Raw genomic sequence first — 17,306 nt, forward strand, 5'->3', positions numbered from 1 at the left:
AGAGATGTAATTGGGCCCTCAAAGGAATTGAAGGCTCAGAACTGGCAGAGGAAGAGTCGGAAAACAGAATTAAGGAAAGGTCCGACTTTGATGATTGGAAAAGTATGAGGATTGAGGAAGGCTCAGGAAGTTGAGGAAAGAAGGGGTTAGGGACCTCAGTTGTGGAAAGGCCATGCGATACCCAGTATGGAGCCCATGACCATGGTATAAACTGCTGACTTCTATGAGATACAGGTGGAGCCTGTCTGACTCCGCCCTTGGCTTTGGGCAGGTGTTTGTGATTGGTCCAGATGGTGTTTAGCTGTTTCACTGGAAGGAGAGAAGTGGTTGAACTGGTATTTGCTTTTGGACTGCTCTTCCTGCTAATTTGCATTAATAACTATATATAGCTTGAGGGCTCCTCTGTGTATCACCCGCTGAGCTGGAAATATTCCCTTAGACGAACCTGCAAGCAGCAGCGACAACGCTCCGATTTCACCGTTCAGCAGGTAAGAGCTGCTTGGATCTGCCCTATTTATAGCTGTGTTACTCTCTGACAATACCTGTCCCAGTACAGACGGTCCTCAGAGAACCACCCCTCACCGGGCTACGGATGCTCATTCACTATTGCAGCCACGGCCGTACCATCGTCCTGTTGCTGAAGGGTTCTGTGGCAGAGATTTGCATCACTTTGTGCAGCAGGTTTGTGTCACAAAGTGATGCAAACAAGCTCAACATGTTTATATGGAATGTTCTTTCCAGGGCAAACCTAGCACCGATTTGCACCCCTTTGTGTCAGGGGGCATTCCAGGGGTGGTAGGTGGGCATGCCTATGCAGTCACCCATGATGTTTTATTCAAAGCCATATCTACTAACATTAATAGACAGGTCTGCTGTGAAAATAATGCTTCTTTGAAACTGGAATGTACTTGGAGAGCTGTTTTTTTTTCTCAAAACAATTTCGACTTTGCATGCATGCTGCACTGTAAAGCACACACCCAAAGTGGAAAAGGTTTTCCATTTTGTCAAGGCATGGTGTTTGTACTGGCTACACGTCCAGTACCAGTCCTGTACTAGACATGACCCGGATACGTTTGCACTATTATGCACGGCTGTGCATGTGCTTGGCAGCTTCACTGTGCACCAGTTCTAGGGAGGGAGCAGGACAGTGGGATCTCATAGGAGATATGATGCTTTCCTGACCTTTGCCTCTCGGCGCAGCAACTTCGACTGCCATGCTGTGTTGTGTGACAAACAGGAGTTTGTGCAGGGTTGTAAAACACCAAGCCACTCATAAACGGTGCGTTTGTGTTCCTGAGTTCTGCTGCCAGGAAAACATCAATGAACTCAGAGATCTTTCGAGTAAATGGATTCACTGAAGAAGGGAAAAGAAACAGCAGATCCCTTCCGTGCTGGTGCAGTGCAGAAAGCAATAATACAAAATGGCCCTCAGTGCACACAGTGTGTCAGACTCTAGCTGTACACTTTACTTCATTGTAATTACTGCTGTGTAGCTGCTGATTCTGCCCACTCATTTACTGGTATCTGCCTGTATGCCTTCTCACTCACTTAATATGAACAGTGCCTGTCTCTATGATGTGGTCTATGTGAGTGCAGACTGAATCCTCACCACTTTATACTCTTTCACTTCTTTAAGTGCCTGGTTTAGATCCCGGCAGACGAGTTACTGTAACAGTGATGGATATCCCGTCCACTGAATTCTAAATACCACAGGATATAATGGTATTCACATTCCTGCACATGTGGCATCCATGTTGTGATGGAGTAGCATGTCCTTCAAGATCTAAATCAGACCATCAGTTCTTATTAAATCAGCTAGAGTACTATTTGCATAAAGGTACATACATTCCTATGTAATAATAATTAATAATAATAATTGTAATAATTGACCTACACTAAGCATGACTAAAATACCACACAGTCTTAGTTGACTACTTAATACACTGGCTCATCCCAAGATCTCAAGCATATTTATGCAAAACATATCTGGGTATAACTCCCCAAAAAGACAAGAGCTGTTATTAAATTGTTGACTTTGGATCCCAAAGGCTTGATTTCTAAGCTTGGCACCTTAACCACCTTCTCTTCCTCCTCTTACCCTTTCTTCTGTTTTCCTACTCCTGCTGGACCATCTCTTGGTCCTGCTTCTTTTCTGTGTCCCGTGCCTTCTTGTCCTGGTTCTTGTTATCATGTTTATCCATGTCCCTTGTTCTTTGTGTCTGATCCTGCTTATCATTGCTACCCTGATGCTATTGGTCCAGCTCCTCCTGCTCTCGAACTTCCTAGACTTACTCCTCTTGGTTCAGCTCCTCTTCTACATCAACCTTACCACCCTCTTGCTTTTCCACTTCTTCCTGGTCACCCTAAGTCCTAGTTTTAATCCTCATCTTTCTTGTGCTCCTTCTTCTCTCACCATCCTCCTGATCCTGTTAGTGAAGCTCCCACTAGTTCCACTCTTCATTCATTCCTTCTCTAGTTCCTCCTCTTCTTATCCCTGTGATGGTTGTTCTGGCCCCTGTAATGCTGGTCATGGCCCTGGTCCATCTAGTCCTTCAGCCCACCAGGTTGCCAGCCTCCTCCACCTGGTCTTGGTTCTCCGGGTCCATGTCTTCGTAGACCTGTTCGTGTTAACCCTGTCCCTGGTCCTCCTGTCCTAGTTCATGAAGCTCTTGTACTCCAGGTTCTCGTCTCCTTTTCCTAGTCCTGATGCTAGCCTTCTTTCTCCTCCTTCTGGTCCTTCTTCTCTGCTATATTTTCCTATGGCCCTCAGGGCCTGCTCCTACTCCACATGGTCCTCTTCCATCAGCCCCCCCAGGGTCAACCAGGAATCATGTATGCTTCTTCATTTGTTCTTCTTTTTTAAATGTTTTTGTAACAGGCTTTGAATTTTTATGCTGCAGGAGCGGAGGAGAGAAAAATAGAACCCTTGAACATTCATCTCCACACCTTTTTTTCTTTACTTATAATGAACTTTTGCGGAATCTGCCTCAGTTAAAACAATGGGGTTAAAACGGCGGCAGCAATGATGAATGCTTTACCAGTAAGTTTCATGATACTTTAGGTTGGGTTAGGTACCATCTCTGGTCACCAGGGCGAGGTTTCATAAAATAGCAAAACGATTTGCTGCAGAGGAAAAAAACATAAGATATAGTGCGCCCATTTGTAGATTTTATGAGATACCACAATGGCTTAATGATTTTGTTGCCATTACTTGCAGCTCACAAGTCCTGTGAAAACGCTCCTTGAGTAATGTGCTCGCTTTAAACAGCTTCATTGCAGGCTGCAGCGAATAGGTTTTACTTTTGGAGGCTATAGCCCTGAATGCTAAGTTTGATAAAACAGGTTTTGTAGATTAATAATAAACACTTTTAATTCAATGCAAAAAAATCAGCTTGCTTTATGTGCATTATAAATGTTTAAATAGGCGGGTGAGCTTCAGAAAGTTTCTTTCAGCAACTTGCGATTCTGAGTTTTGTCTGTTGAGCTGTGTGTTTTTCAGCAAAGCTCCATGTGACCTCCAAATTATCCTAGCTGGACACCACTGAGGCAAAAGGAGTTAGTGATCACCATGAAAGAGGCTTTTGGATTTTCCTGCATTAATGCTTTTTTTGTTTCCACCCTGAACTCGTAATTTGTGTAGTTTGTAAAAGAATAAGTGCCAGGGCTCTTGTCAGGAGGGCACTGCAGTTTGCACCACCCATTGCCCCTGCCAGCACTGCCAATGACAACACCAGCACATCTACTGACCATCACACTCCTACAAAACTGACTATTCAGAATATTTCAGGCCCCCAAAGCTAAAAGAATGACTTGGGCAGCAGGTAATAATCATTTTTAATATATAATGAATGAGTAATTAACTGTTGTTGTGATCATTTTTAAATTAGCCAGACAGTGCCACCTTGTGCCACAAGCGCTGATGTTGACAATTAAGTGCTGGTGCAGAGCACCGGAGATCACCTGCTCAAATTAAGCACTGCTGCCCAGGCGTGGCTCACGATGAGGTAAGTGGGTAGGTGACTTTATGAGTTGGAGTTCGAGGCTGGACTGCAGGAAACAGGGGAGCAGGCACCACGACCCGTCTGATCACAATCTAGCTTGGAGTGAAAAAAGACACACAGGTGCTCAAAGCTTAGTAAAGAGCATCCAAAGGTCACATGTTGGCCCGAGGGCTATTGACTGACCAAGCTGAGCGGCAGGCATGCATATATTGGGAGACTTCAAGTTTGAGCTTCCAGCCTGTTAATGGTGTAGGTGTAATGAAAAATAAAATATCAATAAACTTCAGATATTATATTAATTTCTGTAGTGATTATTTTGATCAGTATCATTTAAAGTAATATTTTTTTTGAAAGGTTTTTTAAAACAATTGTGAGTTCTTACTTAGCGGAACTTCATTTGTGATAATCGTAGAATTGATGCTGATTTTTTTAAATATTCTACAAATAAAAACCTGTCCACAGACATCTAAATCAGGCCCTACATTTGATCTTTTTGGTTACCTTTTTCAAACTTTTTCTCTTTACACTCAACTCCTGATTTCTTCTTACCTTCATATTAATTGTATTTCTTTTTTCTTTGTGTTCTTTCTTGCTTCTTCTGTTCTTGACCTTTCTTTCCTTCTCCTTTCATTTTCTGTCATAAAACATACTCTCATCTTGTTGGATATTTGAATGTTTTATTACTTGTTATTTTACATGTGTTACTCCTACTGTCACTGTATTTTATTACTTCAATGAAAACGGATTGAGCTAAAAAATGCTCTGTATGCTAGGTTTGATAGAATATTTTTTTTCACTTTAATAATAAACACCTCGAATTAATAACCAGTTAGGCCCATATGTATACTTTTTGTGCGCAGCGTTTGCGTAATTTTTTTACGCAAAAGTGCCGCAAACTACAATTTAAAAAAAAGTATAAACATGGGCCTTAGTTTGTTTTAAGTGCCCTGTAAATTTTATTAATGAATGAGTTTCAAAGGAGTGATTGATCGGGCATAAAAGGGGCTTTTGTATTTTTGTGTATGGATGTTCTTTTCACTTTTACTGTGGGTCTGCTTCCCAAGCACGCTTCATGATGAGGCAGGCAGGCAGCATTTTGTGCACTTTCTCTGTGAGTTATTATACGAGGCTGGAATCAGAGGGACATGCACTGTGCACTTTTTCTCCAACTCTTGCTGCACAAAAAGCTCCAATAAATAGACAGCAAGTACCATGAACATGACTGCTCACCCCTGCCAACAGATAATCTCGGTGAGCAGAGCAACAGGACATTCTTAATGCATACAGGGTCTCATTTACGAGGCCTTAGCACCACCAGAGCATCACTTTTCCTGGCTGAATGCAGGCTTGTAGATATGGGCAGCCCAACACAGTTTTCTACGGCTAAGGTGCGTGCACTGGGTGTTGCTCTGGGTGTACCCACGCAACTCCCATTGCTTTTTGACACTGCCTCAGATTTATAATTAATCGTAAACCTGAGGCAGCACCAAAATCTAACGCCTCCCTTATTTCTCTTAGTTTTTTGCTCTGTGTGCTGCATTCTGCAGCACACATTGTAGGAGCATATCGCTATTATACATAGTTTTTGTACAGGAAGGTGACCCTTCCTGCACAAAAACAATCTCCCCTGCAACGCAGCCATCCTTGCACCTTGGCACAAGTGTGGCTGCATTGGCTCTAGGCAGCTAATTTAGCACTGGAGCATGGGGAAACACAGGGATGCGCCGTATTATTTTAAATACAGTGCATTCCTGCATTTTGGAAAAACCGCAGCTAGGCGCAGCAAAATTGCTTGTGAAACCACTCTGTCATGTCTTTGTAGATGAGGACCATAGCTTATGAGGTTTCTGGTCTGAAATTCTTGATAAATTATGCTGAAGATGTAATGAAAAAATAATAGTGATACTCATTTTTGATTCATTTTTGTGGACATTGTTTTGAGGTCTGAAAGGAAGAATTTGTTTCCTTTGTCGAGAATGATGTGACCTGAATGTAATTTACACTACACAAAAAAAGTGATTGAAGAGCTGCTTGAATGAATCTCATCCACCGGCAATCACTGGTTTAAGTGTTCCAGTCTGTAATTGTTCACCCACTCTGGCACTCTAGGTAGAGACCAGCCATAGGATAACCCATCTTGTCTCCGCTCCACCAGGAGCACTGCAACCTGGGAGGCCAGGTCCCCTGCAGACAGCAACAAAATCAGCCCCAGAAGACCCCAAGTTACAATGCTGTAAAATTAGCACATTGAGTACTTTGCTTGCTTAAAACAGCTTTATTGCGGCCTCCAGGGAATACATTTTAATTTTGGAGGTATAACTCTGTATGCTAAGTTTAATAAAACAGGTTCTCTAAATTATTAATAAATATTCTCAATTAAATTGAAAAAAAAAAGAATTGTCTGTCAGGAGGTTGGTCATGTAGGCAATTGATAGTATGGCCTTGCCGGAAGACAGGTGATGGAGCAGGGGATGGAACCCTTCTGTTCAAGGCCAGCTCCTGTGCCGTACCTCCACTGGGAATGGTCAAGGCTTTGCTCAGTACTATTTGTAAACAAGGCAAAGGCATGCTATATATCATTTAAAAGAACTGTGATAATGATGAAGATGGTCCTCTTTCTGTTTTCTGCAGGAACACTGAAGATATCCAGGGCTGATAAAATGCATTCTCCCTTCGCAGTCCTCCTTATTTTAGGTGAGAGCCTACGGCTAGCATGTTCTTTTTCAGAACTTCAAATAAAGAATCGTCAATTATTTACGAGAATATGGGATAATACTGTTTTCTTCTGAGTACTGTAACAAACTAATCCATACCAGGAAATGATGTGAAGTGCTCCAGTTTGAACAGGCATTCTACATAGGTGACTAATGGATTTACCAATGATCAGGCGCGGCTCTGTGTTGTCGGGCTGGAGATAGCCGGAACAGGCGCCCAGTCTGCCTGGGAGCACCCTGGCTGGGCGCTCTCATTCAATCCTAGCGCTGCTCTGAGCAGCATCAGGATTGGCTGCAGGGCCACCAACATACACCACACATACATCAAATAATATAGATCATTTAGAACATCTAAGACAAGACAATGCAACTTTAAGGTGACCAACGACTAATAACCTGCTTTTGTGAAGAGACTAACACATGCAATGAAACACACTTTATTTCATAACACAAAGCAGTTGGTTGAAGCAGACACATCTTGAAACAAAATCATTCAGCCACAGATAACTAAACATTTCACCACAACAGAAACAGAAATGCACCAGCACACCATAACCAGAAAATAACATTGTAGGTCCAGTTAGAGTTCAGCATGTGATATAAACCGTGGAATCGGATGTTCATGAAATTAGGTATTTCCACAGACAGGAGGTGTGTTGTCCAAATCAGAGGTACTGGCACAGTTTTGAGCATAGGGCTGATGGTCAGTGGCTTCATCTCATCAAAATCATAGGACCTGTGAAAAAATCCTGGTTTAGCCGAGTTAAACTTTCTAGGCTGAAGAGTGAATGGTAGTGTTGAACAAATGTGTGGATGAAATTTGGTTTCGAAAGATATGAATATCTAAAGAAAATATGTTATTCATCAAATTGTGTTTAATTTGGAGAAGAGGTAAGTCCTGAAAACCTTTTAAACCTTCTGATGTCTGTCATGAACACACATATCTACAATGTTATCTCAAGGCACATTGATGCTGTGTTGCAAGAGTGTCCTCTGCCACGTCTATATGTTAAATTAGTTTGATGATCTCATTTAAGCTCAGGCTAGGTGTGATATGGCTGTTTGGGTATTAGTTCATTTAAAAATAAAAAAATGCACCCCGCCAACCCAAACCACCTGGAATCTGAATTAGATTGGGCTTCACAGGAGAGGCTTAGAAATAGTGAGGATAATGGAGAAGCTTCTACTGTCTCTCTTGTGAGTAGGTATGGAATTACCAAGGTTGCTGTGCTTCACTGCATTGCATGAGAGGGATAAAGCAGGAGATCACCCTATCTACCAAGATGTCGCATTGTTTGGATCTCTCCCTACCTCTGGTTCACAATTAGGCTCCCTAGAAACACATAAACCATTGCACCATAGTGCAAGGTTTACGCTTGAGGTATAGCATTGGTATTTTACTGGTAGGTTACGTTTCCAGTACAACATACTATGCCTAGGCAAATTTAAAAACTTTTCCCACTTTGGGAGTGTGCTGTACCGTCAAGCCCACATGCAAAGTCACAAAAGTTGGGAGGAATAAAAACATTTCTTCAAGTTATCGGCACTCTCAAAAAAGTGTTATGTTTTGGTGCAAAACCCTGTCAACTGTGGAAAGTAGATAGGACTTTATGGCAAAGCTCATGGGTGGTTACATGGGAATGTTCATATACCGTTCATGGAACATCCCCCTTATTCGAAGTAATGCAAATCAGCACAAAGCACTGCTTTTCACACTTTCATGTAATTTTCCAGTGCAAAACAAGTATTGTGCTGGAAAGTAATGTTAAAATAAACATTTTTCACCAACAAAATGTTAGTAAATCTGCCCCTTAATCTTTTTATGACATTCAAAATCATCCAGTGGGGCAAGCCTGAAGCAGTATCTAATGAAGTAACATCAAAATCAGACACCAATGCCACAGGGTCCTGCTGACACCTTGCAAGTCATGGAAAGTGTGTCTGGAGCAGCTCATTGTTGTCATTTCAATGGCTCCCTGGATCTCAGGGACAGCTATTAGGGCCAGGACTCACTCCTGCACAGGCTATCAGCAGAGTTTCGTCCAGTTCTAATTGCTACTGGTTACCTGGGCACTTCAGAAAAAAAGCCTCTTGCACCTTGTTGTGTCCTTGTAGTCACACAGAAAGTTGACAAACTAAACTTTAAAATCCATTTTTTAGCCCCTGATACAAGAGGGAGCACGTCCAGGGCTTCAGGTCTCCACACAGGTCTCAGACGGCAAGTCCAGTCCTCTTCTACTCTTTCACAGGTCCAGAGAGTGTTCTGATGAACTGTGAATGAGGTGTCAGCATTATGGATTTCTCTAGTCAGTGGGTGGGCATGTCTCCTAGACACCCTAACCCATGAGAAAATTGTGCCCTAGGGCAAACCTTCCCACTTTGCAGGACATCCTGTTTTTCTTCATATACACAGAGCAGTTTTCTGTAGAAAATCCAACATTTTATAATCTTTCCATGCTTTAAAGGAGCGCAAGTGGCAGCCAGTGTTGTTCTTAGGCAAATGAACAGTTCCTTGCTCCTCAGCTACACCACACTGGTTTTTGAAGCTGCTTTCCCTATTTCTAGCCTTGTGCCAAGTCAATGACCGATAGCCTATGGAACATGAGGCACCTCTTCCTCAGGTCATCTTTTACATTTAAATATAAATAGAGAGGCCTCACCCTAGTTCCTATCATGGTAATGAAGTTATTGGAACTTCCCCAGCTGCCCTTCCTAGGCTGAGAGGAGACATATCCCGATCCCCTGGTGCTCCCGTCAATAGACTTAAGCCTTTGTGCCTACTCTAGGAGCAGTTTCAACACCTTAATAAGGGGGCACTGATAGCAGTCAGCTGCCATCAGGCTAATAATAGTTAGCCCACTGGAGGCTCAGTCGGGGAAAGTATAACTTTTAAAAGTCACTTTTTCTAAAAATGTATCATGTATTATTTATTAACTTCACCATTGAATTGGATGTTTAAGACACATTAAAAATCATTTTTGAATTGCCTGTGTAGCTTATCCCAATGTAAAGTTAGCAGAATTACTATTTTATCTGAACTTTAATATTTTCTCATAGGACACCAGCAGCTTTTGCTTTTAGGTTTTGGGTACTAGTCACTATAGGTAGATGTCAACAATAGATTCTTGCATCTACCACTTTAGAATACTAGGCATCTTACTTTGTGGGCTACATCCAATACAACTCATACACAAGGGTGAGTTATTTAATATTTAAAAGTACAGTTATTTCCTGTCATTTAGCATTTCTGCATGTGCAAAAGCTGCAGTGGACAAGCTGCACAAGGAAACTGTGTTTTCTTTATTACTTTAGTAGATGGCAGACCATGTGCTGCAGTTCACAAGTGACATATAACTTCTCCATGCCTTTGGTGTATTCTCTGTACAATACACTGTGCTCATAGTAGAAGGTTAAATATATCCAATGCTCCTGTGTTTTAGGGTTCAGAGGAGAGTAGTAGCTACAATTCCATGTGTGTTACATGACTTCAAAGCAAGCCTGTTAGCTCTTTGGAACAACATACATACAATTGGGCAGTGGATCAGCTCTCTTCTGTCATTGTCTGTGTTGCCAATATTTGGCTCTGCCTAGTAGACAACTGCTAGTCCTCAGGATACTAGGTAGTCGGAGCAATAGTATTTTGCCTCCTTACTCTGTGTTACCCTGCATCCAGAGAAGCCCAACCTCAGGAGGTAGTTCCTTTAGTTTTTTCCCCCAGCAGCTCACCTGCAAATGCAGACTAGTGCTAACTGAGTAGTGAAGGAATCACCAGCTCTTCTACTAGTGCTACTAACCACAACATTTATATGCAGAGGGCCAGTCATCACTGCTGCAATCTTCAAATCCATACCACCATCTTGAAACACCACTCTCCATACTCTATCATTTTCCACTGTTTAATGATGGCAGACTGTGCAAACCTTTACTATTTAATATGTTTCTTTAAAGTTTGTTCCTTTCACATTTAGTTGGCATAGTATTTACTTTGTTGTTCTTCCTTTTTTATTTTTTTTGGTTAAGCTTCAACTAAAGATAACCACCACCTTGTTTTTTAGAAGGCAAGTGAGATTTTTCTTAATGCCAAGACTTTTCCCTGCAAAAGTCCACAAAGGTCTGACTTTTGCTAGTCCAAATGGAGCTTAATTCGTGAACTTTGGATTACACTTGTGGACTGATGTGTCAGATAGTCAAACTGTGTCTCCTATGCCACCATCAGTCCAAATGTTTGTTCCTTCCGTGTGAGCGGTGTACCTCTGTGTGAACAGTGTGCTGGTGTGCAGGATGGCTACCATTTGTGTGAGTTTATTGTGAGAAATGTGCCTGTGTGAATGCAGAATTAACATTGTTTTTTGTGAGTGCAGGCTAATTGATTTATAGGTTGAAAGTTGTGCCTGTGTGAATGCAGAGTGAGTCATATGCCTCTGTGAATGCAATGTAAGGGATGTGAGGGGTCATGCATGTTATGTCTTTGTGTGTACGCACTTTACAAAGGCCAAATCTGTTGGCTTTGGTAAAGGTTTTAAGGGGCATGGATCTGGCCTGTGGTAGTGCTGTGCAGGAAGTGGAAATACAATAGTTTGTGTATGAAAACAGTAGTGAGTTTTGGAAAATGCAGGCTATGTTGAAGGAGGTTGAGGAGTGTTGGGGGCAACTGAGAGATATCACCCTATTTAGGGGGCCCAGTTACTTTGCTTGCTTCAGGGCCAATGGCCACCAAGCTATGCCACTCATCCAGTTGGGAGACTTTAACGGCTTGAACAGCAGTTCTGAAGTCACTTTTACTTTCTTTAGACAAGAGAGCTGGTCCAGGTCATCTTTGTCTTTTTTTAGCAATGTGCTCCTTGAGGGTCAAAGGGACTTGGGCTTCAGTGTAATTTGGGGCTCGAAGCTGTCAAGCTTCATGTCATTAAGCCAGGTTTGTGCTGCTTCTTGCTTGTTGCTCTCAGTGAATAACAGGAATTCTGTTTTGGTTGGATTGATCTTCAGGTAGGTGCTGGACATCCAAGTCTGGATGAAGGAATATCCAGGTCCGGATTAGGTACAGAAGCTTTGGTTCTCTGGAGCAAAGGAGACATTCAAGTCGAGTAGTGTATCATAGTGATATGAGTGGATCCTGATGCTGTCAATTGTGAGTAGAGTCTGACAAGGTTCAATGTAGAGGGTGAGGATGATAGGGACAGTGCATGAAAACTGCAAACATATAACAAGGCCATTTTAAAAGGTTCAATTGTTGTTCCTTCATTGTGTCAGAATTTATATCTATTGTGCAAGAATACTGCATTCTGCTACTCTGCTAGAAGAGAACAGGGCTACTTGAATACACCAGACAACAGTGTACAAGAAGCTTCCCACAGCTCCACACCCTGTATTGATAAGTAGAAATGTGGGAATATGGAATCAAGTAACCCAGATATTAAACAAAGGAGAAAAAAGAAAAACTTGAACCCACTAATCAGTGGTTTAGTAAAGTTTAAACATAAGAGTTTTGGGTGGAATAATTTTTGGCTTAGGGCCTGATTTAGATCTTGATGGTCTTCCCGCAGGTGTGGTGGTTCTGAGTACTCCATCGAGCTGATGGTGTCCCGCCCGCCATATTTAGATGTATATCCATTGAAAAAAACCTTTGCGAAAGCGGTTCACAATGCTCGCTGACCGGACTCAGCTGCTGTCAGGCTGACGGTGTACCACAGACCTGATTTAGATGTTCCATCTGTACCAGCGGTATGACAGTGGTGGGTTAGCAATGGAAGGGGGTCTCCCATTGGATATATGTGTGGATATAGGTGTGTTGCATGCAATTGATGCAACAACTTATGTCAACACATATTCCAAACCCAGGAAAAAAATATACTTACATTTATGTTGACGGTTGGGTTGCAGTCGACAGTAGAGTGTCACCCCTCTGTGTACATGTCCCATGTACTGCTCACCTTCGTGTCTGGTGGTGACGGGACAAGTGCCCTTCATGGTCAAGTGTCAGTAGCAATGGCAGGGGTCCCCCAGTCGTGCCCCAGTTGAAAAGGTCAAAGAAAAAGGAGAGAAGGTGGGTTTTCACATCATTTCTCCCCAATATTCCAGCCTTGAAGTGGAGGCATCCCCACCACAGTCAGGTTGGTGGAAGGGCACCTCTGAATCAGCACAGCGATAACAGTGGCTGCAGTCCTGCTGCTAGCCACTCTTTCCTATTCCGCTGTTCATGTGGGTTGGGATTCCTGGCAGAGGTGGCGGGACTGTGGCAGTCCAGTGGCTATGGTCCTTCCGAAATCTAAATCGCTCGAGCTGATTGCCAAGCCGGCAGACAGGAAAACCCTTGAAACAGCGACAGAGGGACTGTTACCACCAAGATTTAAATCAGGCTCTATGATGTCTTTCGGTTTTGGTCAGGCCATCCTAGTCTGTAAAGTTCATTCTTATTTCCTCTCCCTTGCATACTATTGCTTGTTGTTTAATATTCCCAACTTAGTTGCAAAAAAGTCACATGCATCTTTGTTCCTTTTCTGCTAGGTACCTTCGCAAGCTTTTCTGACTCAACTCTGGCTGATTCTGGAACTGATGGAGACTATAAAGCAGAGATTCGGGAAGCATACTTAGCAGGAGTTAATTCCCTAGAAGCTCTTGCAGAGAGCCTCCTCAGTCTTAATATCACTGAGAAGGTATATGCTCAGATTCAAGAGCATTTATCTGCAGCACATGGCAATATGAAGAAAGCAGAGGATATGGCACTAGCCAAAGAGATAGCACTGCGCTCCCTCCACGCCACACATCTGACAGAACTGAGAAGGTTATCTGAGGAACAAATCTCCCTGGGACTGAAGCTGGATGGAGCTAACACTGAGCTGAATATCCTTTTGGACCTAGAGAACAGCAGCCAAACTGAACTGGAACGGGCAAAGCAGAACCTGGAATATTCGATAAGTGACCTGCAAAAGATGGAACAAGAGAAAACTGAGCTGGAAGAAGCACGAGATGAAGGGAATGGAGTCTTTCTGATCCCTTCTTCTGGAAAACTTATTGGTAGGTGTGGTGTGAGTCCTTTAAAAATGAGTCTTTGCATGCAATGGGCCCTATTAACGCTTATGATGACAAAGCTGTCCAAGTATTAATATGAGGTACATGCCAGAAGGGGACAAATAAAAACTATTTCTGAGATAGCAAAGACACTGACACTCAGACAATTCATTCTAGGAAGCTGTGGCTGATAATTAGCCAAGAGCCTACATTTTAATGGTAAAACGATGATGTTGCACACTACACTATAATGCCATATTTAGGAGAGTACCAATTGTGAGACTGATCTGTTAAACAAGACCTGTGACATTTCCAGGGTCCTACTGAAAATGAACAGTTATACTGGGATGAGGATGAGAACAATTTCTTGGAGGTACATATTAAGGTTGCCAGACAGAGAGAGCAGTCATGCAAACACTAATGCTGACAAGTTCAAATAAGTAAGAGAAAATATTAAAGTCCAACAGGAAGCATTTGCTATGGGCACTTTAGTAGATAACAAATAGTCTAGGTGGGTCGTTCTCTTGACATTGAGCAGGTTCAATTTTAGTCTTGCCCTATAGTGGCCCTGAATGATAGAACACATGTACAGTAAATAGGTGTTATTGCATGTAAAACTGTAGCTATGTCAGCAGCTGCAAGTAGCAGAGGTGATGCTGAATAGTCAAGTCACAGTCTTCCCTCAGCAACAGATCTCAGCTGTATCTTCATCTGTATGGCATCATCTTTAAACAGGGAGTCTGAGGATTTCACACAAACCTTGCCCTCTACTGCTTAACAAAGACATGTGTATCTTGCTTCTCTAGTACCAATCCAAAGCACCATGTGTTATGCTTCATGGTTTAAGATTACCTCATTAACCTTATTGAGCCAGGTTCAAATAAGACAATAATCTGACCACTGAGCCTTGAAAGGATTTTGTGAAAGGTCTGAAATTGAGAAAACAACACCAAATTCTAAAGGTTAATGACCAGACTGCAACAAAAATTGGAATTGTCCAATCTCACAACTCCACAATCACCAATTATCATTATATTAGCCATGCTTATTGCTTTGACTACAGCCTGGAAGAAAGTAGCATAGAGTCTACCCATACGGACATAGAGTAAAGGTGGGGCAAAGAACACCAGCTGATTCTGAGCCACCCATGTAAGCTTGTCGAGTCACAATCCAGTCATGTGTATACATTACACAATGGCATTTCAGTCCAAGTCACCAGCTAGTATTTCACAATTCCCTTATCCCAGGGCCATGTGATCTAGGGTTCTCCTGTGCACTAAATAATATATTTTCATAGTTTACAAACCATGACTTTCAATTTCTTTTTCCATTTGTGACATAGAAATGCTACCTATGGTCATTACATAGCAACAGCATGGTTCCTTTGAGGGGATGTCTAGACTTCAGTGCTGCTCTATGTTGCCCCCCTTATACTCTGAGGAGGCTAAGAAGTTACTCCCAAGAACACAGGAGTAAGGGGGGATTTGATAATACATATATTACTGCATAGCACCTTCTCTCAGACCTGTTATGGATAAGTTTGAGTTTTGAAAAGACTAAATAAACAACCTTCACTTCATAGTATTTCAGCTGAACTGTTTTACTCTATCCAAAATACTGTGTATGATTTACCTGCTGGAGTTGGGTGATACTTTAAAGCTACACGAGCTTATGAATAAGATGGTTCACCTTCAACATAAATTATGAAACGTTAGGCTAAAGTCTAACTCTTCTGCGGTGTGAAGATATATGTAAGCAGAACCTAATCCCTCAACTACCTTGAATAATACCAAATGCAACTTATAATATGTTCAGAAAAACAAATCAAGTATGTGACACAAAGCCTACAGAAGGATTGTCACTGGTGCTAAGATAGAAAGGCCATGTAAGTAATAGTACGTAATAGTTTAACAACTTAGGCCCATATCTATACTTTTTTAGCGCCGCATTTGCGCCGCATTTTCACGCAAAAGTGGCGCAAACTTACAAAATGTATTTTGTACGTTTGTGCAAAAACGCGGCGCAAATGCGGTGCTAAAAAACTATAAATATGGGCCTTAACCTAATGCTACGAAAGCTAGTTGTTAATCATTTCCAGAGTGTACTTTAATTGGTTTCAGAACAAAGGTATACAGAGAGCTTTTTCTACTTTTCTACTTTTTGGCCATCAAATAGGCAAAATAATGTGGGAAGGTAGCCTCTTTCTAGCATGGTTAGCCCCACTTTTTGCCTGTTTGCCAGTGTGTTTGACTGTGTTCACTGGGATCCTGCTAACTAGGGCTCCAGTGATTATGCTCTCTCCCTTCTAACATGGTTACGGAAACCTCTTTCACCCCCCATTTGACATATTGGTGCTCCCATGTAAGTCCCTAGTATATGGTACCTATGTACCCAGGGCAATGGGGTACCAGGGGATCCCTATCGGCTGCAGCATATATTATTCCACCCATAGGGAGCCAATGCAGTGTTCTGCAGGCCTGCCATTGCAGCCCACGTGAAAGGGTTCATGGACCTTTTTACTACCAGGTCACTGCACCGGGTCACTGTAAGTCACCCCTATGGCAGGCCCTCCTAGCCCAGAGGGCAGGGTGCAAGTGCCTGTGTGTGAGGGCACCCCTGCACTAGCAGAGGTTTCTTCACAAACTCCAGCTCCGTTTTCCTGGACTTTGTGAGTGCTGGGATGCCATTTTATCGTGCACTGGACATAGGTCACTACCTATGTCCAGCTACATAATGGTAGCTCCGAGCCTAGGCATGTTTGGTATCAAACATGTTGGAATCATACCCCAATACATTGGCAAGTATTGGTTGTATGATAACATGCAATTTGGGGGCTCCTCAGAGGACCCCCTGCATTGCTCCTACAGCGTTCTGAGGTTTTTCAGGAAGCCCAAGCTGCTGCTACCTCACTCACAGACAGGTTTCTGCCCTCCTGTTGCTTGAGCATCTCAAGCCCAGGAAGACAGAACAAAGGATTTCCTTTGGGAGGGATGTGTTACATCCTCCCTCTTTCGAAATAGTTCTTACTGGGCTTGGGAGGGGTAGCCACCCCAATCCACTGGTATGCTTTGAAGGGCACATTTGGTGCCCTCCATGCATAAACCAGTCTGCACCAGTTTAGGGACCTCCAGTCCACCCCTGTCCATCGAAACCCCAGGGGGGGTGCCCAGAGCTCCTCCAGAGGGTCCCTGGGTATTGACATCTTGAATCCAAAGTTCGCAAGGAACATTGGGAGCATCTGAGTGGCCAGGTCAGGCAGTTGACGTCAGAGCCCCCTCCTGATAGGTGGTCACCCAGCTAGGTGACCAGTCCCCCTTTCAGGGCTATTTAGGGTCTCTCTTTTGGGTGGTTCCTCAGATTCAGCTTGCAAAATTCCAGCCGGATTCCTCCGCAACCTCTACTTTGAATTCTGACCAACAAAACTGCATTTGGACTCTCCAGGACCCGACAATCTGCAACAAAGATTTTGCCTGCAACATTGTTTCAACGGCTCCTTCCAGCTTCTGCAACATTTTCTCCATCATGCATGCTCTGAGGACAGCCCGTCTGTAGTCTGCCCAGGAAAGAAGAAGGAATCTCCCTT

At 42.8% G+C, this 17,306-nt stretch overlaps 1 protein-coding gene across 1 annotated transcript in view; it reads left to right on the forward strand.

The window, feature by feature from the left end:
* The first annotated feature begins 389 nt into the window (after window positions 1-389).
* LOC138251369 (uncharacterized) overlaps window positions 390-17,306 on the forward strand; it is a 30,338-nt gene continuing 13,421 nt past the window's right edge. The window contains exons 1-3 of the mRNA XM_069205644.1: window positions 390-488; window positions 6,633-6,695; window positions 13,220-13,729. Of these exons, the coding sequence (XP_069061745.1) occupies window positions 6,662-6,695; window positions 13,220-13,729 (544 nt within the window). The 5' untranslated portion in view covers window positions 390-488; window positions 6,633-6,661. The remainder of the gene's footprint in view (window positions 489-6,632; window positions 6,696-13,219; window positions 13,730-17,306) is intronic.

This window comes from Pleurodeles waltl, chromosome 1_2 (genome assembly GCF_031143425.1).
Source record: "Pleurodeles waltl isolate 20211129_DDA chromosome 1_2, aPleWal1.hap1.20221129, whole genome shotgun sequence".
NCBI lineage: Eukaryota > Metazoa > Chordata > Amphibia > Caudata > Salamandridae > Pleurodeles > Pleurodeles waltl.